Source organism: Pseudophryne corroboree, chromosome 1 (assembly GCF_028390025.1).
Source record: "Pseudophryne corroboree isolate aPseCor3 chromosome 1, aPseCor3.hap2, whole genome shotgun sequence".
NCBI classification, from domain to species: domain Eukaryota; kingdom Metazoa; phylum Chordata; class Amphibia; order Anura; family Myobatrachidae; genus Pseudophryne; species Pseudophryne corroboree.
The window spans coordinates 820,535,109-820,562,923 of NC_086444.1; the positions used below are offsets into that span (position 1 = coordinate 820,535,109).

The 27,815-nt window shown below is 42.4% G+C and overlaps 1 protein-coding gene across 1 annotated transcript in view; it reads right to left on the reverse strand.

Annotated features, from left to right (window-relative positions):
• DNAH6 (dynein axonemal heavy chain 6) overlaps positions 1 to 27,815 on the reverse strand; it is a 679,574-nt gene that overhangs the window by 186,569 nt on the left and 465,190 nt on the right. The window contains exons 55-56 of the mRNA XM_063919567.1: positions 16,010 to 16,213; positions 14,469 to 14,594 (exon numbers count right to left, since the gene is read on the reverse strand). Of these exons, the coding sequence (XP_063775637.1) occupies positions 14,469 to 14,594; positions 16,010 to 16,213 (330 nt within the window). The remainder of the gene's footprint in view (positions 1 to 14,468; positions 14,595 to 16,009; positions 16,214 to 27,815) is intronic.

Below are 27,815 nucleotides of genomic sequence, written 5' to 3' on the forward strand. Positions count from 1 at the left end.
TATTGCTGGCCCGTATAGCCGCAGCCACCAAGAAAACTATACTGTCCCAATGGGTACACAGGGAACCTGTGTCTATTGCACTCATGTTCCTTCGTTTATCCTACCTTAATCAGATGGACTAGGTGGAGTATTTATTGGATACGTAAAAACTCGCTCTTCCAAGTTCTTTAGTATATGACCACCTTATATTATTACCCTCTCATTATCTACTAGAGATTTCATACGTAAAGTGATCAATGGAATTGCTTACACGAGGATCTCCGCCTTTCTAGTTCAAATGTACTATTGCTTACACTACTCCCTTTCTACACTTGCAGTAACCACCTTGGCCTTGTTTCTTTGTTCAGTCATTATTTTTGTATTTCTTTTTTTTATGCCTTTATGGTCTGCTTCATACCTTGTTTTTCAGAATATTGTACCTTTATGTGTGTGAATTTATTCATTAATAAATATATTTGAAAAAAAAGAAAAGAAAAAATAAGCCCTCTAGTGCCCATGCCTGTTATAGAGGTCCCATTTAACAGGTTAGCCATGGATCTGGTTGGGCCCTTGTTACAGTCTGCTTGGGGTCATCAGTATATTCTAGTAATAATGGATAATGCCAGTCGTTTTTCTGAGGCAATTCCTTTGCATAATATGTCAACCAAGACAATAGCTAGAGAGCTGGCGCATGTCTTTAGTAGGGTGGGAACAGTAAAAATAAATTTTGACTGTCCAAGGTACCCCTTTTATTTCTAAAATTATGAAGCAAAGTTACGCACCTGAGAAATTCAGTTTATCATCGACAAACGGATGGGTTGGTAGAGAGGTTCAACAAAACCTTCAAATGTTTGCTGAAAAAGGTTGTTGATAAGGATGGGAAAAACTGGGATTACTTATCGCCATATTTGATGTTGGCTTTTACAGAAGTACCTCAGTCTTCTGCGGGTGTCTTTCCTTTTGATCTATTGTATGGGAGACATCCCATAGGGTTGCTAAAGTGCCCATAGTCATGGAACATATGGAGCAGGCCCAACAAACTCAACATAGAGTATATAATCAGAATGCCCATGTACATACATTTGCCCATGGGGATAGAGTTCTTGTTTTGATACCCACAGTGGAAAGTAAGTTCTAGATGGCAAAGTCCGTTTGAGATCAGGGTTTACCATGTTAACCTAATTAAACCTTGGATGGATAGAGTAGAGCTGTCAGCTGAACCTTGCCCACCAGTAACTTCACTCCCCACTGTAAAGGTGTCAGAGATACTGTCAACTACTCAAAAGAACAAAGCTAAATTCCTCATTCAGATCAAAGATGTGTTCTATGTGTTGCCCAGCCGTACAGTCATAATAAAACATGACATAGTCACAAACCAGGGGTCAAGGTCAGTATAAAGCCATATCAAATTCCTGAACAGCAAGAGGCATATCTCATCCATATTTTGGATATCATTTTTTCCATTTGGATTGCCTGAGAGGGAAAATGATATCCAAAATATGGATGAGATATGTATCAGTTCATAAAAAATAGTAAAAGCAAAAATGGTGCAGACAAAACTGGACACTGTGACACCATTTTTGCTTTTACTAACAGGAACTTAAGGTAAAATCCGGATTCTTTGCTTGTATTGGAGGTCGGGACTCCTCCCTACATAGTGAATTTTCTTGGGTTTTTTGTCTTTGTTGTCCTGCTGTTTTTTATTCCTATCTTTTAACTTGTATGTGTGTTTTGGATGTTGATTCACCCCAACTATGGGGTTTTGTAATCAATAAATATTTTTTATGAACTGATACATACCTCATTCATATTTTGGATATCATTTTTTCCATTTGGATTGCCTGAGAGGGACCGTCTGATATGGTGGAAAAGAAAACCAGATAGGATTTACATCACTATTTCTTCCGTGAGTGTGGTACGCTTACCAATTATTTACAGATAAAGATACCTCCTATGTGATTTCATACATCCTGACTTTAAGTGAGTGGGGTACGCATCTCATACATTTTGGTGACAGATATATGGGATTCTAAAAAGCAAAGAAACCTTTACGTATATAGTCCACAAATTTTTCGTGTGAGTTGGGGTACGCTGCTGATTACCTTCACATCAATACTGGGGGATTCTAAGGGCTGGATAAAGACTGTTTCACCTATATATCATTTTTGACAATACTACACATTGTTTTATGTATCTCTTTTTGCATGCCCATCGAACCAAACTACTCATCAATGAGAAATCTTTTCAAGTGAAAAGAAGGATAAAGGAAACAGGATTCTACTTGTAGCGCTTATATGAGTTTTTTCTTTTCCCAATCTCTGTATATATTGTGAACTTTTGTTGCCCCTTATGACCTTAAGGCATTGCTTCACTCTCCGAGATATTCTCCCCGTTGTTGCTCAAACTAATGTTTTATTTTGGGGCTCATAACAGGCTTGGGGTTCCCTTAATAAAGCCATGTGTAGGAACCCTGCAATTTCCCTGTATCTACCTTTTTGCAGAAACCCTTGCTTCCCCCGTCCATGGACATTGTAAAGTTCTTGCAGTGGAAACAAAAGAGATTTTCTGCTATAAAGGACGTACTCTATTTGACGCAGGAAGGTTCTTAGTCTCATTTAAGGACCTATGGGAGCAGTTTGGTGTACTCCGTACTGAATTCTTCATGTACCTTCAGCTGCAGCATTATGTCCAGTCCCTGCCCACCCGATGGGACGCTGGTCGAGGTCCTGACCCACTGCTGCTCCTTGTTTCTAGAATAGCCAAATTCAGTTATAAAACTCAGTGGTTGTATTGTGATCTCCTCCCAGTGCCAAATAAAATTGATAAATTATGGTCACTCTTGCTGGGGAAATGGTTGTCAGATTTCTCTTTAGAACTCTCAATGAACGATTTCCTATGCCCATTGCCGCGTATCTTTATCCATTTCTCACAATTACAAGAAATCCATATCAAATTTCTTCATCGAGCATATATTTCCCCTGGATAGAGGAAATATATGGTCCCATCTGAAACAGGTAAATGCCCCAAGGCAAAGCCCCAAATGTTCTAGTCATGGATAATTTTTGCCACTTCCCTAAAATTGCAAAATTTTGTTACAAGATTCTGTGGTATGTTAATTTGACCTTTCACCTTCATCTACTTATGACACAGGGTGCCCTTCTGAGCTTACATGTCCCGCTATGGGGCTTAGCTCTTTCCCAATCCCACCTTGTTCCTCTGCTCATGGTGATGTTAACATTAGGGAAGAAGCTTATACTGTCTAATTGGATTCGTAGCTCCCCACCCAGATTAGAATAGCTCAAAACTTCTCTGACTGCTATCATGTACTTTGAACGTTAGTCCACCCTCCCTGACCCGGACAGTAAGATTACCCTATTTTACAAGAAATGGGGCCCATTTATTGAGACTATTATTGCTCTTGAGCAATCCCATCGTCAACATGTATTGAGGTTATTTGATGAGATATCTTGGAGCTCTTATCAGAGGTTATCCTTTGTCTAATAATCACCTGGGTTTAGGCACTTGAGCACTCCCGCCCTTTCACCTCCTTCCCTATTGTCATGTCCTCAGTCCTTTGTCTGGGTTTATGTTTTTGTGTCTCTTGTTTATTTAGAGGTTTACTTTATGACTAATACTATGTTTGGTGACTTGACTCTTTTTTGTATAATCTCTGATTGTTAAAACCCCTGCTCTGTACACCAATATTGACTTAATTCCCTTGCTTGATATGCTAGATTATGGGCCTAATTCAGACTCGATCGCTGCAACGGCAGCAATCGCAGTCTGAAGCCCTTTGCCTAGTATGCATGCGCAGCGGGCTTACTGCGCGTGTGCACCCAGTGAGATGCGAAAGCATCTCACTGGTGCGATCGCCTCTGCCTGACTGAAGGGCAGAGGCGGTCGCGGGTCGGAAAGGGGGTGTGCCATCGGTGTTAGAACGCGCAGGTAGGGAGCTACTTGGCGGGTGCGGGGGGGGGCAGGGCCTGTCATGCGGGCGTCCCCCCGCATGTCAGACAAAACTGATCGTAGATGTGCTACATTTAGCCCATCTATGATCAGCTCTGAATCACCCCCTATATTTGGTCCTTATCCCTTATTGCTTAACTCTGTTTCAAACTGGAACGTGACCCTGATGTATCGTCACATTTTTCACGCTGTCATATGGGGGGTCATTCTGACCCGTTTGCACGCAGCGGTTGTTCGCTGCGGTGCGAACGGGTCAGAACTGCGCATGCGCGGCGTGCGCATTGTGCACACGCGCCATTGCCCGGTGACAGATGTCGCCAGGCAACGGAGCACCTAGTGTGAAGAAAAGACGCAGCGCTGGACGGAAAGAAGATTGACAGCGGAGAGGTGGTCTGGGGCGGATGCTCACCGTTGGAGGCCGTTTTCGGGGAGTGGTAAGAAGAATGCAGGCATGTCCAGGCGAACGGAGGGCGGATGTCTGACGTCAGGACCGGGGCCTTCATCGCTGGATCCGTCACACTGGGTAAGTAGCTGCAGGGCTAGTCTTGTTTTGAGTGAAACTTTTTTAGCATAGCAGGGCTGCACAAGCGTTCACAGCCCTGCTATGCTAAAATACACTCCCCCATAGGTGGGGATTAGTTGATCGCAGCAGCAGCAAGAAGTTGCTGGCTGCGATCAACTCAAAATGACCCCCATTGTCCTGTTGATGTATCATTGTTATTTGTTATTGGAAATTCAATAAAAACATTGGAAAAAAAAATCCATCAGAAATCCATAGGAGAAATGTGGAAATCGCTGAGCTACTTCGGCAGTTTCCTGCATCCTTTTTCCCATTTTTTTGCCAACCCATACATTTTGCAATATATATTTGTGATTTTATGGTTTTCTAGCTTTTTTGCCTTTAAGCCCAAGATAAGATTTTTTGTTTTTTAGGTTTGTACCAACAGTTGTTCTGGTGGTTTAACAAAGCCATACATTTTGCAGTTTGTATTTGGAGTCTGAAAAAAATTGAGATGGGTTTTTCTGTTTTTTCTTTCTAGTTTTTTTTTTTGCCATTTCTACCAATTCTACGTAAAATCCAAGATATGATTTGTTTTGCTTGTTCCAACATTTTTTCTGGTGGTTTGACAAACCCATACATTTTGCTGTTTGTATTTTTATTATGAAAAAAAGGGATGGTGGTTTTGTCAAGGTTTTATTTTATCTTTTCAACTTTAGTCAATCTGGTTATTTTAAAAACCCAGAAAATTCCAGAAAACCCAAGGTGTGAAGGGACAGGCACAGGCCCCATTATTATAACTTTCAAATTGTGGAAATCTCGGATCTACTTGTCATTTCCTGCATCCCTTCAGGAGTACCACTGCAGATATTTAGCATATACTGCTATTATGGAGCCTTAGGCCACCCCAAAAAGCAGAAGAGTATCTAATCTAGGTAAGCCCCAAGACTGGGAAAATATGCATCCTTTTCTAAGCACTGCTGCAGATTTCCGGCATATGCTGCTATCATGGATAACCCCATAAAAGGACCTCATCTAGGTAAGCCCCAAGATTGGGTTATTTTTCTTTTTCCAATAATCGTTATCACTGTTTGCAAACCCAAACATTTTGCACTTTGAATTTGCATTATGAAAAAAAAGTTTTTTGTTTTTTTTGTATTCTAGCTTTCTTTGCCTTTTTTTACCACCTCTAGATAAGTCAGAAATTAGGGGGGGGGGGGGGGGGGGGTTGTTTTTGCTTTCTCCACTTTTTTTCTGTTGATTTTCACTTTTAGTCCAACCAGGTTGTTTTAAAATATCCCGAAAATTCCACTGCCCCGTTATTATAATTTTCATGTTTTGGAAACCTCAGAGCTACTGTACTTGTCATTTTCTGCATCTCTTCAGGAGCATTGCTGCAGATTTTTAGAATATATTGCTATTATGGAGCCCGAGCCCTGGCCAAAAAAGCTGAATAGGACCTGCTCTAGGTAAGCCCAAAGATGAGGTTTTTACTTACTTTTTATAATGGGGGAATCTCTGATTTATTTCTGCCATTTCCTGCATCGCTTCATGAGCACCACTGCAGATTTTCAACATATACTGCTCTCATGGAGCCTAAGCCCACCCCAAACAGCTGAAGAGGACCTATTCAAGGTAAGTCCCAAGTTAGTGTTTTTTTGCTTTTTCCAACCCATACATTTTGCGCTTAGTATTTGTGTTATGACGGAAAAAAATTATATGCCAATTTTTTTCTAGTTTTCTAAGTATTTTGCTTTTTCTTTTTTTCAACCAAGATAGGGTTGTTGTTTTTTTTTGCCTTGTTTCAACAGTTTGAGATGGTGATTTTTTTTATGGTATTCTAGATTTTATGCCTTTTCTACCTATTATAGGTAAGCCCCTTCCTTTACCAACATTTTTGGTGGTTTGACAAACACATACATTTTGCGGTTTTAAAACCACCAGAAAATTCCAGAAAACCCAAGGTTTGAAGGGAGAGGCACGGTCCTATTATTATACCTTTTATAATCTGGAAACCTTGGAGCTACTGTGCTGTACTTGTCATTTCCTGCATCCCTTCAGAAGCACTGCTGCAGATTTTTAGCACATACTGCTATCAATGAGCCTTAGCCCATAATACAAAGCTGAAGTGGACCTGTTCTAGGTAAGCCCAAAGATTGGGAAATTTTGCTTACTTTTTATAATGAGGAAACTCAAAATTATTTATGATGTTTCCTGCATCCCTCCAGAAACATCTCTGCAAATTTTTATAGATTTTGCTATCCTGGAGTCTGAGTTCGTCCCAAAAAGCGGAAGAGGACCTGTTCTAGGTAAGCCCCAAGATTGTTTTGTTTTTTTTGGGTGGCTTTTTCCAACAATTTTTATCACTATTTGCCTACATTTTGCACTTTGTATTTGTATTATAAAAAAATCTAAAACTGCAATCTTTTATGGTTCTGTAGCTTTTTTGCCTTTTTTAAGCACCAATATAGGGGCTTTTCCTTTTCTGAACAGATTTTCTGTTCCCATACATTTTACGTATTTTTCTTTGCTTGTATTTTCAGGACAAAATGTATCTGGATAGCGAATTTATCATTGTTTTCTAGACTTATGTCTTTAGTCAATATGGTTGTTTTAAAACCACCACAAAATTCCAGAAAACCCACGGTTTAAAGCGAAAGGCATAGCTCCATTATTATAACTTTCATAATCTGGAATCCTTGGAGCTACTTATCATTTCCTGCATCTACTCAAGTGAAGGTAAGCTCTAAGATTGGGGTTTTTGCTTTTTTCCCAGTGTTTTTTCTAACTGCATATGAAAACATTTTGCATTTTATTATATTATTTAAAAAAAATCAGTTTGTATGGCAGTTTTTACAGACCCTAACTTGCAGTTTGTAATACAACTTTTTTTGTTTTAAATCCAATAGGATTTATATTTTTATTTATGAAACAAATCAGGACAGCAATTCTATGATGACGTCTAGCTTTCTCTCCTTTACTAAATCTGGTTGTTTTAAAATCAAAAGAAAAATTCCTGAAACTTTTTGTAAAACCCACCTTTTAGTAAATTTAACTCAAATATTGAGAAGCAAGTTCAAGTTTATCCGTTGCATATACTTCTAGAGGCGAGAAACAGACCATTGTGGCTGTTATTATCCTTACTGTGAAGTCTCAAGACACCACAGACTGAAAGAAAAAGTATCCGAAATATGACATTTAATGTGTTTTATTTGGCTTCTCTCTCTATTTAGCTGTAAAAATCATAACTGGACGCCAATCAAGACTACAAATAAAGTGAGGGCACATCTACCTGCTGTATCTTCCTAATACCCCTTTCACACCGCCAATGCCGGATCCCACCCGGGAATTGGAAACGGGTCCTTCCCAGGTGGGATCCGGCATTGGACCCTAATAGCAGGCTTCCCGACCCGGCAATTTGAGTCGGTTGCCATTGCGGCAGGAGGCTGAGGCTGCGCAGGGAGATGAGCTCATATCCACGCTGCCTCTCTCTATCGCATCGACCCAGGAACCTGTTCACGCTGCCTCTTACCTGGTATTCAACCCGGGAATAACACTGCTTTATACCCGGGTAGAAGTACCTGGTCAGGCGACCTGGGAATTTGACTATGGCCCTTTCACACTGCATACCAACCCGTGACGACCCAGCAATATGCCGGCCCGATACCAGGTTATTTGTGCGGAGTGAAATGGGTAATAGAGACCAGAGTACAATGATGAGGACAAGTATCTTTGAGTTCAAATTGATTAAGTTCAGATGATGTGCAGCACAATTCCCTTCATTTCTTCTTCCACATGATACTGTATATGTTTTCTAGCCCTCTCTGCACAGCCTCTTAATGCCCAGAGGGAAGCGCCAGCCTTCCAGCCATGGTTCTCCAGGAATTTCACTCACAGGGGGATTTCCTCTACTGAGTGCTGAAGGAAGATCCTTTGTGAGTCAGATGTATCTGCTGCCAAGCTCCTTTTAGGAATATACTGTAGTGCTTGAACAGCCATAGGCCATTATGGTCATTACTCTCACGAACGGCTTGATAGGTATAAAAGGTGTGTGTTATAGGCCGTCTGCACACATATGACTCGCTGCTGTCATGAGTAAAAAGGGCGATTTATCAGAGTTGCAAAAAGGGATGATTATCGGCATTCAGGACAAGGGTGACAATATTTCTGAAATAGCACAGTTTGTGAACTGTTCGCGTGCTGCTGTGCTGAAGGTGTATCATGAATGGACAAATGGCACAATTGCTAATAACCGACGTGAAAACTGTGGAGCACCACATGTCCTTGATGTGAGGGGTGAACGTCTGCGAAGGTGCGTGAGTGCCGAGCGAAACACTACAGTGGAGCAGCTCACTGTCAACATGAACCTGGAGGCTACCAGACGTGTGTCTAAGGACAGTTCAACCTATCTAGTTGCTCTCCGTGCTGCACAAGGCGGTTACTCTGGCTACTAGCTGGTGGTCATAATAATGTGATTCGACCAGGTACATACATTGCATCTGGAAAGTATTCACAGCGCTTCACTTTTTCCACATTTTGCTATGTTACAGCCTTATTCCAAAATGGAATAAATTAATTTGTTCCCTCAAAATTCTACACACACTATCCCATAATGACAATGTGAAAAAAGTTTTTTTGAGATTTTTGCAAATTCATTAAAAATAAAAAACTAAGAAATCACATGTACATAAGTATTCACAGCCTTTGCTCAATACTTTGTTGATGCACCTTTGGCAGCAAATACAGCCTCAAGTCTTTTGAATATGATGCCACAAGCTTGGCAAACCTATCTTTGAGCAGTTTCGCCCATTCCTCTTTGCAGCACCTCTCAAGCTCCATCAGGTTGGATGGGAAGCGTCGGTGCACAGCCATTTTCAGATCTCTCCAGAGATGTTCAATCGGATTCGAGTCTGGGCTCTGGCTAAGCCACTCAATGACATTCACAGAGTTGTCCTGAAGCCACTCCTTTGATATCTTGGCTGTGTGCTTAGGGTCGCTGTCCTGCTGAAAGATAAACTGTCACCCCAGTCTGAGGTCAAGAGCGCTCTGGGGCAGGTTTTCATCCAGGATGTCTCTGTACATTGCTGCATTCATCTTTCCCTCTATCCTGACTAGTCTCCCAGTTCTTGCCGCTGAAATACATTCCCACAGCATGATGCTGCCACCACCATGCTTCACTGTAGGGATGGTATTGGCCTGGTAATGAGCGGTGCCTAGTTTCCTCCAAACATGACACCTGCCATTCACGCCAAAGAGTTCAATCTTTGTCTCATCAGACCAGAGAATTTTGTTTCTCATTGTCTGAGAGTCCTTCAGGTGCATTTTGACAAACTCCATGCGGGCTGCCATGTGCTTTTTACTAAGGAGTGGCTTCCGACTGGCCACTCTACCATACAGGACTGATTGGTGGATTGCTGCAGAGATGGTTGTCCTTCTGGATGGCTCTCCTCTCTCCACAGAGGAATGCTGTAGCTCTGACAGAGTGACCATCAGCTTGTTGGTCATCTCCCTGACTAGGGCCCTTCTCCCCCGATCGCTCAGTTTAGGCGGCCGGCCAGCCAGCTCTAGGAAGAGTCCCGGTGGTTCCGAACTTCTTCCATTTGTGCCTCGAGACAATCCTGTCTCGGAGGTCTATAGACAATTCCTTTGACTTCATGCTTGATTTGTGCTTAGACATGCACTGTCAAGTGTGGGACATTATACAGACTAGTGATGAGCGGGTTCGGTTCCTCGGAAACCGAACCCCCCCGAACTTCACCCATTTTACACGGGTCCGAGGCATACTCGGATTCTCCCGTATGGCTTGGTTAATCCGAGCGCGCCCGAACGTCATCATCCCGCTGTCGGATTCTCGCGAGATTCGGATTCTATATAAGCAGCCGCGCGTCGCCGTCATTTTCACTCGTGCATTGGAAATGTTAGGGAGAGGACGTGGCTGGCGTCCTCTCCGTTTATTAATAATATTTGTGCTGCTTATTGCTTAATTGTGGGGACTGGGGAGCAGGTGTATTATATAGGAGGAGTACAGTGCAGAGTTTTGCTGACCAGTGACCACCAGTATACGTTGTCTGCCTGAAAAACACTCCATATCTGTGCTCAGTGTCCTGCATAGATCTGTGCTCACACTGCTTAATTGTGGGGACTGGGGAGCAGCTGTATTATATAGGAGGAGTACAGTGCAGAGTTTTGCTGACCAGTGACCACCAGTATACGTTGTCTGCCTGAAAAACACTCCATATCTGTGCTCAGTGTGCTGCATATATCTGTGCTCACACTGCTTAATTGTGGGGACTGGGGAGCAGCTGTATTATATAGGAGGAGTACAGTGCAGAGTTTTGCTGACCAGTGACCACCAGTATACGTTGTCTGGCTGAAAAACACTCCATATCTGTGCTCAGTGTCCTGCATAGATCTGTGCTCACACTGCTTAATTGTGGGGACTGGGGAGCAGTTGTATTATATAGGAGGAGTACAGTGCAGAGTTTTGCTGACCAGTGACCACCAGTATACGTTGTCTGCCTGAAAAACACTCCATATCTGTGCTCAGTGTGCTGCATATATCTGTGCTCACACTGCTTAATTGTGGGGACTGGGGAGCAGCTGTATTATATAGGAGGAGTACAGTGCAGAGTTTTGCTGACCAGTGACCACCAGTATACGTTGTCTGCCTGAAAAACACTCCATATCTGTGCTCAGTGTGCTGCATATATCTGTGCTCACACTGCTTAATTGTGGGGACTGGGGAGCAGCTGTATTATATAGGAGGAGTACAGTGCAGAGTTTTGCTGACCAGTGACCACCAGTATACGTTGTCTGCCTGAAAAACACTCCATATCTGTGCTCAGTGTGCTGCATATATCTGTGCTCACACTGCTTAATTGTGGGGACTGGGGAGCAGCTGTATTATATAGGAGGCGTACAGTGCAGAGTTTTGCTGACCAGTGACCACCAGTATACGTTGTCTGCCTGAAAAACACTCCATATCTGTGCTCAGTGTGCTGCATATATTTGTGATCACACTGCTTAATTGTGGGGACTGGGGAGCAGCTGAATTTTATAGGAGGAGTACAGTGCAGAGTTTTGCTGACCAGTGACCACCAGTATACGTTGTCTGCCTGAAAAACACTCCATATCTGTGCTCAGTGTGCTGCATATATCTGTGCTCACACTGCTTAATTGTGGGGACTGGGGAGCAGCAGTATTATATAGGAGGAGTACAGTGCAGAGTTTTGCTGACCAGTGACCACCAGTATACGTTGTCTGCCTGAAAAACACTCCATATCTGTGCTCAGTGTGCTGCATATATCTGTGCTCACACTGCTTTATTCTGGGGACTGGGGACCACCAGTATATTATATAGGAGGAGTACAGTGCAGAGTTTTGCTGACCAGTGACCACCAGTATATATAGCAGTACGGTACGGAAGGCCACTGCTCTACCTACCGCTGTGTCGTCAAGTATACTATCCATCTAGATTCTATACCTGTGGTGCATTTTAGTTTTGCAGTTTGCTGACAGTGACCACCAGTATATATAGCAGTACGGTACGGAAGGCCACTGCTCTACCTACCTCTGTGTCGTCAAGTATACTATCCATCTAGATTCTATACCTGTGGTGCATTTTAGTTTTGCAGTTTGCTGACAGTGACCACCAGTATATATAGCAGTACGGTACGGAAGGCCACTGCTCTACCTACCTCTGTGCCGTCAAGTATACTATCCATACATACCTGTGGTGCATTTCAGTTGTGCGCAGTATATATAGTAGTAGGCCATTGCTATTGATACTGGCATATAATTCCACACATTAAAAAATGGAAAACAAAAATGTGGAGGGTAAAATAGGGAAAGATCTAGATCCACTTCCACCTCGTGCTGAAGCTGCTGCCACTAGTCATGGCCGAGACGATGAAATGCCATCAACGTCGTCTGCCAAGGCCGATGCCCAATGTCATAGTAGAGAGCATGTAAAATCCAAAAAACAAAAGTTCAGTAAAATGACCCAAAAATCAACATTAAAAGCGTCTGAGGAGAAGCGTAAACTTGCCAATATGCCATTTACGACACGGAGTGGCAAGGAACGGCTGAGGCCCTGGCCTATGTTCATGGCTAGTGGTTCAGCTTCACATGAGGATGGAAGCACTCATCCTCTCGCTAGAAAACTGCAGTGCCACTCCTAGATGGGCCAGGTGTTTGTGTCGGCCACTTGTGTCGCTTAGCTTAGTCACACAGCGACCTTGGTGCGCCTCTTTTTTTCTTTGCATCATGTGCTGTTTGGGGGCTATTTTTTTGAAGTGCCATCCTGTCTGACACTGCAGTGCCACTCCTAGATGGGCCCGGTGTTTGTGTCGGCCACTTGTGTCGCTTAGCTTAGTCACACAGCGACCTTGGTGCACCTCTTTTTTTCTTTGCATCATGTGCTGTTTGGGGACTATTTTTTTGAAGTGCCATCCTGCCTGACACTGCAGTGCCACTCCTAGATGGGCCAGGTGTTTGTGTCGGCCACTTGGGTCGCTTAGCTTAGTCACACAGCTACCTCATTGCGCCTCTTTTTTTCTTTGCATCATGTGCTGTTTGGGGACTATTTTTTTGAAGTGCCATCCTGTCTGACACTGCAGTGCCACTCCTAGATGGGCCAGGTGTTTGTGTCGGCCACTTGGGTCTTTGTGTCGGCCACTTGGGTCGCTTAGCTTAGTCACACAGCTACCTCATTGCGCCTCTTTTTTCTTTGCATCATGTGCTGTTTGGGGACTATTTTTTGGAAGTGCCATCCTGTCTGACACTGCAGTGCCACTCCTAGATGGGCCAGGTGTTTGTGTCGGCCACTTGGGTCGCTTAGCTTAGTCACACAGCTACCTCATTGCACCTCTTTTTTTCTTTGCATCATGTGCTGTTTGGGGACTATTTTTTGGAAGTGCCATCCTGTCTGACACTGCAGTGTCACTCCTAGATGGGCCAGGTGTTTATGTCGGCCAATTGGGTCTTTGTGTCGGCCACTTGGGTCGCTTAGCTTAGTCACACAGCTACCTCATTGCGCCTCTTTTTTTCTTTGCATCATGTGCTGTTTGGGGACTATTTTTTTGAAGTGCCATCCTGTCTGACACTGCAGTGCCACTCCTAGATGGGCCAGGTGTTTGTGTCGGCCACTTGGGTCGCTTAGCTTAGTCATCCAGCGACCTCGGTGCAAATTTTAGGACTAAAAATAATATTGTGAGGAGTGAGGTGTTCAGAATAGACTGGAAATGAGTGGAAATTATGGTTATTGAGGTTAATAATACTATGGGATCAAAATGACCCCCAAATTCTATAATTTAAGCTGTTTTTGAGGGTTTTTTGTAAAAAATCCAAAACACACCCGAATCTGACAAAAAAAATTCAGGGAGGTTTTGCCAAAACGCGTCCGAATCCAAAACATGGCGGCGGAACCGAATCCAAAACCAAAACACAAAACCCGAAAAATTTCCGGTGCACATCACTAATACAGACAGGTGTGTGCCTTTCCAAATCATGTCCAATCAACTGAATTTACCACATGTGGACTCCAATTAAGCTGTAAGAACATCTCAAGGATGAACAGTGGAAACAGGATACACTTGAGCTCAATTTTGAGCTTCATGGCAAAGGCTGTGAATACTTATTTACATGTAATTTCTTCGTTTTTTATTTTTAATACATTTGCAAAAATCTCAAAAAACTTTTTTCACGTTGTCATTATGGGGTATCGTGTGTAGAATTTTGAGGGAAAAAATTAATTTATTCCATTTTGGAATAAGGCTGTAACATAGCAAAATGTGGAAAAAGTGAAGCGCTGTGAATACTTTCCGGATACACTGTGTATATATATATATATATATATATATATATACCGCATTTGTTTTATATGAGAAAAGCTGGCTAAGTAATTGCAGTGCTGATCCATGCCGATCCAACCGTCCAAAAACATATTTGCAGTATAACTGGCTTCTTCTAAAATTTGTGATTGTCACTATATAAATAAATACATTATTTTAATCATAGTACTTACCTCTTCTAACAAAACAGGCAGGCCGAGTCTTATAGCATTCTCCAGGGTACGGAGGAAGCCAGAGTCTGTCAGCTTGATGACTTTTAAGCCATTCTTGGTCTCTTTGTTTCTGATCCAACGGTTGGCCTATCATATAAACATCACTGTTATTAGGGGCATAGTCTAGAATCATCATATAAAATTGTATTTTTGTATAATTATTGCATTATCAGAGGGATGTAATGGCATCCGAGTTTGTCGGAGGTGCGGGATGACGGCCGAACTCAATCATTTACAAGGCAAAACCATGCTTTATAAATGACTGCTGCTTTAAAAAAACGTATTGGCATCCCACACCTTCAGCAAACTTGCACGCCATTACATACCGCTGTATATTTGGAGCAACATCGACGTTAAAGATTGGATATATAGCTTTCCCAAAGTCACTAACATTAACCTACAAGATGAAAAAGCATTAATAATATTTGTGTGTAATCTTGCCACCTACTCAATTACAAGAATATTATTGCCCACTTTATGATTAGAGTATCCCCATGTGGCTTACTAACAGAAACTCAGTAGTTTATTGGAAACTAAATCCTCACCCATGTTAAAAGCCTTAATTCAAATATATTCTGTTCTTCTAAGCTTCTGGGAAATGGCATTAGCTCAGTTCTTTCACGTACACATTCATATACAAAACAAAGACACTAAATATAATTACAGCTATAGCCCAGCACACTCATTTACTCTCATAAACTTTAGAAAATGCTACAAATCAGACATCAAAAGAAATGTGAGGAATAGTGGAGCGTAAAGACATTGATAGGGGTGCACTTACTACTTGAAGCAATGCGTATAATCATGGAAAAGTGGAACTTTTCTTGATTTAAAAAAAATAAAATACTATTTAAGAATTACTATAAGTAACCCAGTCACAACAAAAAAAGTAAAATACTGTAAATTCACTCTGACAGTTAAAACATTTATTGAAACAGCACATAACAAAAAATGCTATAAGGCGTCTGGTCGGAAAAATACCCAAAGCAGTAACTGGTTAATAAATTATAATAAGGATAATGGTTAAATGTTGCAACTACCAAGTGCTAAATATTGGATGCTAATGGTAATGGTCATTTAGTAGGATTGTGAAGGATATACTGTAGAAAAAGGACAATCAAAGCCGCCAATACAGCGGTATGAGATTTACATTTCAGGGATAGTACAGCTAAAAAACCACCCAGAACTATTACATTATTAGGTCATTTCCCAGCGCAGTAAACCCTTGGTTAACGCCCACAGATTCTGGGTTAAGTGGCTGGAATCTATAGGTTACCCCATATTTTATGCACCAGAGGGTACATTTAACGCAGATTTTTCGTTGCAGCTCCTGAGGCTACACAAAAAAAATATATATACATTAAGTACTTAATGCTCAGGGTAGTGAGACTTAATTGAATACCTCATGGCTACTTGAATAGGCCCCTAAATTTTATATATCAACTCCCATTCATGCATTATTTTATACAATAAGTTCAAATATGAATTTAGCATTACAGTACCTGATCTTGTGGGTCAATCATCAGTGGCCAGCGTCTTCCACGTGTGACTAGAATGCCATTTTCAGTGGAAACAAGATCTCTTGGCAAACCATCCGAATTCCACTGGCGAATTTCATAGGCATCACCCAAAATATTTATCAGGCTGAAATTTGGGCTTATAGGAATCTCAAGATTTTGACATGTTTTAATCCAACGGTCTATTAACTTGGATAAAGAAATACACAGTATAAGATAAATGTGCATTGTATGCTGCCATTTTGTATTAATATACTGTACATTCTGCAAAGGTTTTCACTCATAAGTCTTGCTTAAACATACAATATGATTTGCTTTACAGTGCTGCAGTGACAGATGTAGGTTTGCAATTTAGTACAAATAACTTGTAATGGTATGGGAAAAAGTAAATGATAATATTAAGAAATGTCATCTTTTATCTACTTTTAATATTAATGTATTTGGAAGAACAGTTGATCCTCTATTAGTGAGGTAAGTCATATTGGATTTCAAAGTCACAATTTAAACAGTGTGATTGCCCTAGGTTAGAAATTCACTCTAAATACTAATATCATGTAATGCTACCTAAAATTTCAGACGTATTTTTTTTAATATATAAATATTAAAAAGTACAGTACATACGTCACACAAGCATCACACAAAATCTTCTCATGTGTGCTTCACAAAACACATCTTTGTTTCATTTATAGAATCCTGCCCTAGGGTTCTACCTGCAAAATGATGGCAGTCTTAGATGTGATACTAAAAGACAAAAATAATGGCAAAAGGAAACCCAGATCAGCAGTTATAAATGATGTGAAGTCAACTGGAGCCTTAGGGAGTTATGTTTAATGCCGCAGAGGTGACGCATGGAATAGAAAGCAACTGATGTTTGAAACATGGGTTGTGAGAAAACTACTAGTGGATTATTTCAAATAAGAGCACATTTAAAGAATTTAGAGTACATTTAAAGAGCAAGTGGTAAGACACAAACTTAGAATATACAGTACTTTATAAAGTGTAGTGGATAAACAATAAGACCCTCTATAAAAAGAATAACTAAATGAGTGCTGGTACAATACAGGAATAGAATACATAACCTAGACTAAGGGCTGTTTCTACCGACAGGTAAGCCGTGCAATCGCATGGGGCGCCCCCGACCCCTGCTGGCTGCTGCCTGTGTGTGACACACTGTGCCTGCATATGTATCACCCTCCCACAACTGCCCAGTAATCCGCTCGCTGGGCGGAGTTACTCGGAATGGCTCAGCTGCTTTGTGATGACATCATGACATGGAGCTTGCGCTGTTATTATGGCCAGCCAGGAGCCAAGAAGGTGCAGGCGCCATCTTAGAGAGCAGTGAGGAGGTGCACAGGGCCCAAGGACTGGAGTGAGAACCAGAAATTAGGGAGACAAGAAGGCATGCGGCTGCAGCACTGTGAGAGTCACCTCAGTGACTCAGTCTCCAGGTCAGTCACAGACTGTTCCTGGCTCCAAGTACAGTAACAGGCTACTCCGCCACTAGTCTGCTGCAGTGCTGCCTTTGCAGTGAGTGTGACAGTCTGCCAGTGCCACTATCTGATTGGCCGGATGGGCACCATTTTTAAATGGCAGGGGGGTTATTTTTACTGTTTGCACTGGGAGCCATGTTGTCTAGAAACGGCCCTACCTAGACCAGTCAAATTCCACTTATCAACTTATCAGGTTGTCTTTTTTAAAGATTCTCTCATGTGAGACCAGAAGCAAAATATAGCTGAATTGAAATTTTTTTAAAAAAAAAATAACAATACTTTGTAGACTTTTTATTACTCCTTTTTTCATAGAATTAAGTAGAAACTGTACTTCTGCATCATTTTATATATTGTTGCTATGTACTAATTGCCTAATGCTGGAGATTTCTCAGGAATCTCCTGCAAAAGGCTAATTAGAGCTGTAGGCTGCAGTCCAGATTATTATCAATGGGGACTATGGACTGACCTCTATGTGCCAAACTCTAAAAAGAGTAGATTTTCAGAATTTGGCCCCGCTGGCTAACGCCATCCACAGAAAAGTGTAAACCGCTTTATGCCTATGGAGGCATTCTCACAGAAGAGGAACTATCCCTCTCACAAAGTCTTCGCCTGGCTCCGGTAACTGACATCATGGCATGCACAGTGTCTTAGATTCTTAGAAGTTTATCGAAAATGTGAAATACTAATCCAATGTAAAGGCCCATACACACTGGGCGATTTTGAGCTGAAAGCAGGTCACTTTTGGTGTGTTGAGCTGCTTTCAGCTCGAAGCCGCCCAGTGTGTATGCACAAGCGATGAGCGGTGAGCGCTGATGCGCGTTCCCGCTTCATCGCTGGCGGCCGCCGTTCATCTACTGGTATTACCAGTAGATGAATGGCGGGGTGAGCGGCTTTCCATAGCGTCCTGCTATGGAAAGCCGCTCACCCTCGCTGACATTGCTGGGCATGGGGGAAAAGTGCTCAATGTGTATGCACTGAGCGCTTTTCAGCCCAGCGATGTCAGCGATCATCGCTGTGCATACACGCTGGGCAAAAACGCCACTGTGTATGCACCTTAAGTGGGATGATTTGTTTCTGTGGAAGCTGAGGGACTACATGGACTATATCTCAGTGAAACGCGTTTAAGCTACAGCACATCAGGGACACCATACACTATTAATTTCAAACCATTATCATTTCATCCGGACAAGTGCAGGAGTTAATGTTTACATGTAATTTTAAAGGATTCCAACAGACATTTGCATGGTGAGAACATTTTGCTAAATGCAGTGGTGGCATTCCCCGCATCCCCCTTGTGACACCTGTGGCTAAATGGACTGTTTGGACATTTTTCTCCTGCAAACTGGTAATATACCATTATCTATAAAAGCCAGATTATCCAGGTGGAGTTAAAAGCAATATATTTAACCCTCATATGCCACTCATGACTGGTTCTTCCAGCAATAGAGACACTGACAATATGTTTAATGGAGGCTTCTTTCTGAAAATGAATATGTCCACTTGCTGATATCACCTTCCTTGATATGAATTGATGCATATTTTTATGCTGCTACATATATTGTGTGTTGAAGTTTTAAATACTAATTAAATGTCTGTGTTATTTTTATCAGGCTGCACAATTTCCAATTTAATAGTACCTTGAGAACTGAGTTATTTTTGTATTTTCCATTTAGTGTAAGCACAGGCTTGGAGTTGACACCCTCCCTTTACAGCTGCTCTCAACTAATTTTGCAGCGCCATCTTTGGGTCATATAACATATGTTCTTTTTTTGAGTCTGGGATGTAACTGTGCAGAGACATCACATACTGTAGGAACCTTGATACTGTATTAAAATATTCCATGAGCAAGTGAATATATAGAGAAAATTAACATTTCTTAATTTCACCTTTTCCCTTTGTACGGCTGTACACAGGGCTAGGATGAAGGGGAACATGGGCCTGGGGCTGAAAATGTTATATAGGCCTATGCAGAGGAGAGGAGAAGCTGTGACCAGTGCTGTGTAGGTGTGGTCAGTGCTGTGTGGGTGTGGTCAGTGCTGTGTGGGTGTGGTCAGTGCTGTGTGGTTGTGGTCAGTGCCATGTTTCTGTGTACGCCCCTACACTATCAGAATCACTGTCTCACAAAATACACAATCAGAGAAAATTTGTGTGAGAAAACTAGAAATAAAGCTTTAATATTTATGATTTATGGCCGAATGTGTGGCCAGCAAGGTGGCTTGTTTTCATCATACTGTCATGATGATGTTTTTGTGGAGGCCTGGACCTGTAGCTCCATCCGCACTATTGTTAATCTGGCTCTGGCCTTAGCCGCCTTACGGCATCCTTGAGGTGCCAAATAATAAAAGATAATAATACAGCTTGAAAGGAAGTGCTATTTCTTGCTTGTGGAATACTGTATAATACTGTAGTTTATTTCTGCAGGCTGGATTTCTTGATTCAGCAGATAGGAAAACCATTGATCTATTCAAGTATATGAATTCACATACTGTATTAATAATTAAGTGTATTCTTAAAACATGACCTTAAATGTATGTTCTGATGCTTTCTGCTTCCTAATACCACTTATCATGGTTTGTAAAGCTTTTATATAAATAAATCTTTCACAAACATGGTTGCTGTCCCCAGGGCTGCCAAGAGAAATCCTGGGCCCCGGTACAACAAATTCCTGCCCCAACCCCATTCCCCCTGGAGGGGGTGTGACCACAGCATGCTGGGGACATAGCTACACCTCTTTGGGGCGTGTCTAGCACATTGGAATCACCCACTTACAGGAGCATGGCATGCCTCCCAGCCAGGGCAGTAGAGAGCCTGGCTGAGCCCAGGTACTTTTCAGGGGGCATGGCCTAATCACAGGAGGCATGGACCTGGGTCCCCCCTGGGCCCCTCCATCAGACCTGGGCCCAGGTAATTTGTACCCTCCCCCCCTCTCACGGCGCCACTGGCTGTCCCTTGTAGTGTTTATCCTAGTGTGTATTGATTTCATTATAAAGTATACAGGTTGAGTATCCCATATCCAAAATGCTTGGGACCAGAAGTATTTTGGATATCGGATATTTCCGTATTTTGGAATAACTGCATACCATAATGAGATATCATGGTGATGGGACCTAAGTCTAAGCACAGAATGCATTTATGTTTCATATACACCTTATACACACACAGCCTGAAGGTCATTTAATACAATATTTTTAATAACTTTGTGCATTAAACAAAGTACACACACACACACACACAATTCATTTATGTTCCATATATACCTTATACATACAGCATGAAGGTCATTTAATACAATATTTTTTTTAAAATTTTGTGTATTAAACAAAATTTGTGTACATTGAGCCATCAGAAAAACAAAGGTTTCACTATCTCACTCTCACTCAAAAAAAATTACGTATTTCGGAATATTTGGATATGGGATACTCAACCTGTAATAACTCATAATATATTGTTAAGATGATCATCTACACACTAAGTCATGATCATCTCAAAAAAACAGACTTGGCAGATTTTGAATATTAATCTCTAACATTTCTGCAATGTAATAAGTTACAGTTTTGCCACTTTGAGCATATTTGTTCTAGCATCCTGTGGTGATGCTTAATGCTTCGTGGACTGCGCCCCAAGAGTTGCAGACACAATGCAGAACAATAGAAGTAGCCTAGGGACATAGTGATATGACTAAGACTGATCTACAGTATTTGTCTCACTACATGCCTCACTAGCTGAACACAGCACAAATACAACTTTGTAACTTTTAATTCCAACTCTGGTTGAAAAAATAGGAAAGATCATGCAATTAATTGGAAGATTACATTATATTAAATATATTGAAATTATATTGGGACAATTTAGCATATTTAGTTTAAAGAAATTATGCAAAATTAGCCAATATATCACATTGGCTGCAGTGAGAAATTAAGTTAGGGAACACATTGTGCACGATAACAACACTGCAAATCAATCACATTGTATGGTTACTGATTTAGAATGGGTATAGGTTATTCTAATATCAATTAAGTGAAAATGTAATGTAATTAAATGGAAAAGATACTTAGAACAGTTAGATATGCTGGAGTTGGAATGCTACTCACAAAACACAGTATTATTTGCATCTTGTGCTGTTTGCACTAGGCTAGTAAGTAATTAGAAGATGTGTTTGGGTAGACACTGCTCTGCAACAAATATACAGTAATTGACCAAAATAACCCAAATACATGTCACCCACACCCTGGGGTGTAAGTTCATACCAGGTGTCCAGAGGCCAAATAGACAGATGTTTGGTGAGAAGCCACGCCCGCTTTCAGCAAAACCACACCCCCTTTCAGCAAGGCCACGCTCCCCAAATTTGGGCGTGTCCCTCTTTATCTTTCTCAAAAGTTGGGAGGTGTGAGAACATGTGATTTGTGCCATGTTTTTAGCTTGATTGTGGCATGTAAAGTTTGTGTGGCTATCGGCGTGCCTTTTCTAGTAGACTTTAAGGGTGAGATTCAAATGATATATCACGCCCAATTTCCTTTCTAAAATGATCTCTGTTATCGCGCATATTGCGCCCATAGTAATCAGGTTTACTGTGTAAAGGGTTGGGTGCCTCGCTACTCCGGGGGTAGCGAGCTGAAGTAATGATACAACATCCCTGAGGGCAGAAACAGAACGAGTGTGGAAAGGGGTGAAAAGAACTGAATCCCACCCTAAGAGACCATGTCTATCTATCTATCTATCTATCTATCTATCTATCTATCTATCTATCTATCTATCTATAAGATACACACACTTCAGGAGATGCGTATGGAACTGGATGCCTCCATGTCCACTCCACTGACATACTCCTCCCGCATAAATAGTGCTCTGCAATTGTGCAGCCTACTGCACGTGGCTCCAGAGGAGGAAGAGCCGTTCCCTTTCCGCTGTCTCCTGTACCGGACACGTACTAGAGGAATCCACTGACCTGCTCCTGCTACATGGTGGGCTGGACTGCCATGGTACACATCGCAGCAGCTGCTGCCACTCTGGGGAAGGAGGAGTAGCGCCCTTTCAGCGTCTTTGGTCCTGTGCTATGCATTTTAGAACAGAGAGCTCTGACGAGCAAAGCTCTCTGTTTGTGGAGCCCCCAGCAACTATGTGCCCCTTGTGCCCTGACAGTTGGCGTCTGTAGGCAAATATCTCTATTGCCTCTGGAAATTCCACCATTGCACCCACCCCTTTCCAAAAAAAAAAGCATACTGAGAATTAGAGGTGGTGCCTATTTGACTTACTATTATTTTTACACATATTAATTACAGAGGGAAAAAAATGTATTACTGTACCCTAAAACCATACCCATATTTACTCATGTTCTCTGAAACTATTTTTACTTCTCACTTATATCAACTCAATTGCTCCGAGCTTCAGTATAGTCGGACAATGCAGATAAGACACAGGCATTCTCTTAGTTTTCACATCTGTATTTTGTCTCTGTATTAAGAGGTGTGGTATAATGTGTCGACAGTCACTGTGTTGATAGTCATCAGATCAACATGAGAATGTTGACTGGGTCGAAATGGCTACACGCAACATGTCTTAACCCAGATAATAAGTTTACAAGATTTACTGTCAACAAATTGTCTCAGGTGGTCTAGTGGTCTCTTTTTTTAAATTCAATAAGTTTTTATTGGTTTTTACAATGCTTTAACATTTAAACATTGCCTGTGGCAAACATAACAAACATAAATCAACCAAACTAAAACACTTAAACAGATAAAAAAAAAAAAAAAGGGTAATAAAATCAACAACATGCTTACGGTATTACAAAAAGAGCATAGTGTGACGTGGTGTTATATATCTCATTCAAAGTCCTATATAGCAACAGAGCAGTGATGACCCAGATTTACTATATATTGTACATACATCGTATTATACTTTGTCACGGCAGTATCATGCCTTTGAACCCGGCTGGCCACGGTCCACTCACCCCAGGGATCTCCCACAGAAAACACTCATATTGGTTAGTTAACTAAATCTAGGGTTCAGCAGTATTCAACCTTGAAGCGAAATAGCGAGAGCTCATCCACTTTCCCCATATAGCAATAAACTTTTTTTCCGCATTCCTGGCCAGATATACAAATTTTTCATGTGCGACAGAGGTATTAACCAGAGCAATCCAGGATTGCGGGGCTGGGGCTTCATTAGCCATCCACAGTCTGGCTATGCAAACCTTGGCTAAAGCACAGAGGTTTGCAACATAGCGTCGACTGGGCGGATCTAGAGCTTCCTCATCTATAGTTGCTAATATACAAGAGATAGGTGTAAGTACGGTAGAGGGGATACCCGTAACAACTATGGCACGTATAACCTCCTCCCAAAAGATCAACACCAAGGGACATAGCCATATCATATGCCAAAAGTCTGCTCCCAGACTGCCACATTTGGGGCATTTTGAACTGTGGGATCCCCCTATATGCGACAGTCTCAGAGGGGACATATATACCCTATGTAGCACGAACAACTGAATTTGTTGATATCGGACAGATGATGTTGAAAGCCTGCACGATCCCAGAGCACCCTCCCATATATCGTCCGACACTGGACCTACATCAGATTCCCACTTGGTCTTGAGGGAGCTAAGGGGGTCTATATGATGCATTTGAAGTAAACGGCCATATATTTTGGAGACTAAATGACCGGATCCCACCGTCTGCAATAGCAATTTGACCGGGGAATCAGTAAGCGCTGGCGGGCCATCGGGGAATTGGGCAGACATAGCATGCCGTAATTGAAGGAAGCGAAAAAAATACGCAGAGGGGACGTTAAATTCCTGTTGAATCTGCTGGAAGGATCTAAAAAACCCGTCAGTGTATAAGTGTCCCAGTGAAGTTACTCCCCATGGTTCCCATACCTCCCTGACTTGAAGCTGACACACCTCCGGCAATCCATATTTATTGTCCAGCGGAGTGTCAGGGTCTATGCCCTGTCCCTGCAATATCTGGTGCGCCAGCCTCCAAACAGTAATATATTGTTTAATGATTGGTAGTGCCGACATTTTGACGCTTCCACAGAGAAGCAGTCTCAGTGGGGAACCACCCGAGTACTCCTGCAACACCAACTGTGAGTGCAGACTCGAAGTGTCAGACTCATTAACCCATTCCCATAGATGTGCTAATTGTGCTGCCAGGTAATAAAAACGGAAGTTGGGAAGAGCCAGCCCCCCTGAATTTTTGGGCCTGGTCAAAGTATTAAGTTTTAACCGTGCCCGTTTACTAGCCCAGACCAAAGAGGACATCAAACCATCTATCTGTTTGAAAGTTTTCTGGGGGATGTATATTGGGGATTGTTGTAGTATGTACAGGAGTTTGGGCTGAAAAACCATTTTTACCAAGTTAACCCTCCCTGTAACTGTCAGGGGCAGTTTCCCCCAGACCTTCACTTTATTGCGAAGATAAGATATTTGCGGTGTAATATTAAGGGAAGTAAATTTATGAGGGTCGTTGGATACCCAGATGCCCAGATATTTGAAGGAGTCCACCCATTTTAGTGGGAGAACAACCAATGGGGGGTCAGGGACCTCGCCCTGAAGGGGGATAATGGAGGATTTCTCCCAATTGATCAGAAGCCCGGAATAACAGCCGAACTTATTAATAATATCTAAGATCTTAGGCATAGACTCAGCATAACGGTCCACAAATAGCAGGATGTCATCAGCATATAGAGCTATCTTCTCCTCCCTGGTGCCCACTGTATATCCAACAATCTCAGGGTTCGCTCGCAGAAGACATGCAAGGGGTTCAATGGCCATAGCAAACAGGGTAGGGGACAATGGGCATCCCTGACGAGTACCTCTAGACAATGGAAAGGACTGTGATACAAAGCCATTCACCGCCACTCTAGCCAGGGGAGAGGAATACAGTAATCGAACGAATTTGATAAAGCTGGGGCCTATACCAAACTTGCGCATGATACTCCACAAATATTCCCACTCCACTGAGTCAAAGGCCTTAGCGGCGTCCAATGATACTACTATGGATGAGGGTGCCTCACGGGAGACCTGGAGATGGATAAATAATCGTCTCAGATTAATGGATGTTGATTTATTGGGCATAAATCCCGTCTGATCTGGATGTATGAGCTGCGTAATGACCTGATTTAATCTACATGCCAGGATTTTGGCCAGAATTTTAATGTCGGTCGGTAGAAGGGAGATAGGTCTATAAGAATCAACCTTCCTATGGTCCTTATCGGGCTTCGGAAGGACAATAATCAATGCCTCTGCCATAGATGATGGGAGGGATTCCTGTGTGAATATCTGATTATATAACTCAAGTAATTGGGGGACAAAAAAATCTAAATGATGTTTGTATAGTTCAGACGGTATGCCATCAAGCCCCGAAGCCTTCCCATTGGGAGCAGCATTGATCGCAGCCACAATCTCCTCTGGCGAGATAGGTGCCTCGAGGAAGTCATGTGCCTCACAAGTCAGCAAGGGGAGCTGTATAGTCTGTAAATATTCGTCTAATTGCATCGGGGTACAGTCTAGTTTAGAGCTGTATAATCGCCTATAATACAACACGAATTCCGACGCAATCTGTGGGGTCTGCAATAAGATGGTACCGTCTGAGGCCTCTATTTCAACCACTGTATTAGCGGATCTCTCTCCCCGTGCCAGGGAGGCTAAATATGATCCCGGCCTGTCCCCGGAGGCGTAAAAGGCGTGAGAGGAGAAGAGGAGTCTATGCTGAGTCTTTTCCATTAGATATTCCCTCCATTCCCCCTGAGCTGACAACCATGCAGATTTGGAACTATCCAAGCAATCCTGTAAATATTGTGCCTCTGCAGCAACACTTAGGGTCTCTAGTTCGGATTCCCGGTGCCGGAAAAAGGTTTTTAAATTAGCCACTCGTTTAATTAGGGTTCCCCGTAAAAAGGCCTTGAACGCATCCCATAAATTAGAGATAGGCTGCCCAGCCTTGTTTATCTCGAAAAATTCCCGCCACGCAGCCACCAACTCGGAGCCATCTCCCATTTGTACTAGCCAGAACGGATTAAACTTCCACACTGCCTGGCCTCTAGAGCAATTAAAATCCAGGATCAGTGTGAAAGGGGAGTGATCCGATATACCCCTAGTCTCATATTTGCTATCCCGGACCCTAGGAATCAGATCACTCGAGAGAAGAGCCAGGTCAATCCTAGAGAACGAGGAGTGGGAGTGTGAGAAACATGAATATTGTTTAACAGATGGATGTCTCAGTCTCCAGGGATCAACCAGGCCCAGCCCCGACACAACATCAGCAAAATCATTTCTACCAGAATGTGGGCCAGAAGGATTGGTAGAGAATCTATCCATCGCTTTATCTAATACATTGTTGAAATCCCCCACACAAACTACGGGTATTCCCGGTGACAAGGCCATAAACCCTGCAACTTTTTTCAGGACATCGGAGGTATATGGGGGAGGCACATACACGGACAGTAAAAGCAGAGGGGTACAGTGGATCTTACACTTTAAAAACACATATCTTCCCCATGGGTCCGTTTGTACTGACTCCATCACAAAGGGAACAGTCTTTTTTACAAGGATAGAGACCCCTCGAGAGGCAGAAGTGTGTGTAGAATGGTATGCCCACCCTACCCAAGGTCTCTTAATGGCTAGGGTCTTGCTGCCCACCAGGTGGGTCTCCATAAGACATATCACATCAGCGGCATACTGCTTAATTTGTCTAAGCACCAGAGATCGCTTAATCTTATCATTAAGTCCCCGCACATTCCATGACAACATCCTAAATCCAACCATGAGGGGTCGTTTTGATAATAATAGAGGCTACAGCCCGCAGCCAGCCAGATCCATCCTCTCTACATACAAGTACAAGGCACCACCGCTCAATGAATAGATTCGTAAGCCACACACACTCAAATTCCAAATATCCATACCTGAAACAACTGTAACCTTTAACTTCCCCCCTTCCCCCACCCTGTACACTACTCCCAACCTGCAGCATACTTGGATCCCCTAACCTAACACCGGCTCAAGCCCAGAGCACACAACTAGTTATACCCTGGGTGGAGCCAAGAATATAATGGCCCTAAAAAAAAGAGAAATCAAAACACAAACAAAACATCCCCAGCCATTAGACTGAATCGCCCCCATAAAATAGAAAAAGGGGCGAAACATGCAAAGTCACCCCCCCGGGACTTAAGAACAAAATACAATCGGGTATATTCGGACCACAGACATATCCCTCCTCTCCCCCAGCCCCCCCAACCCCCGCATCCCAGCAATATGGATATAATAATTGGCCTGTATGAGACAAATAACAAGACCGAAAATCAGGCAA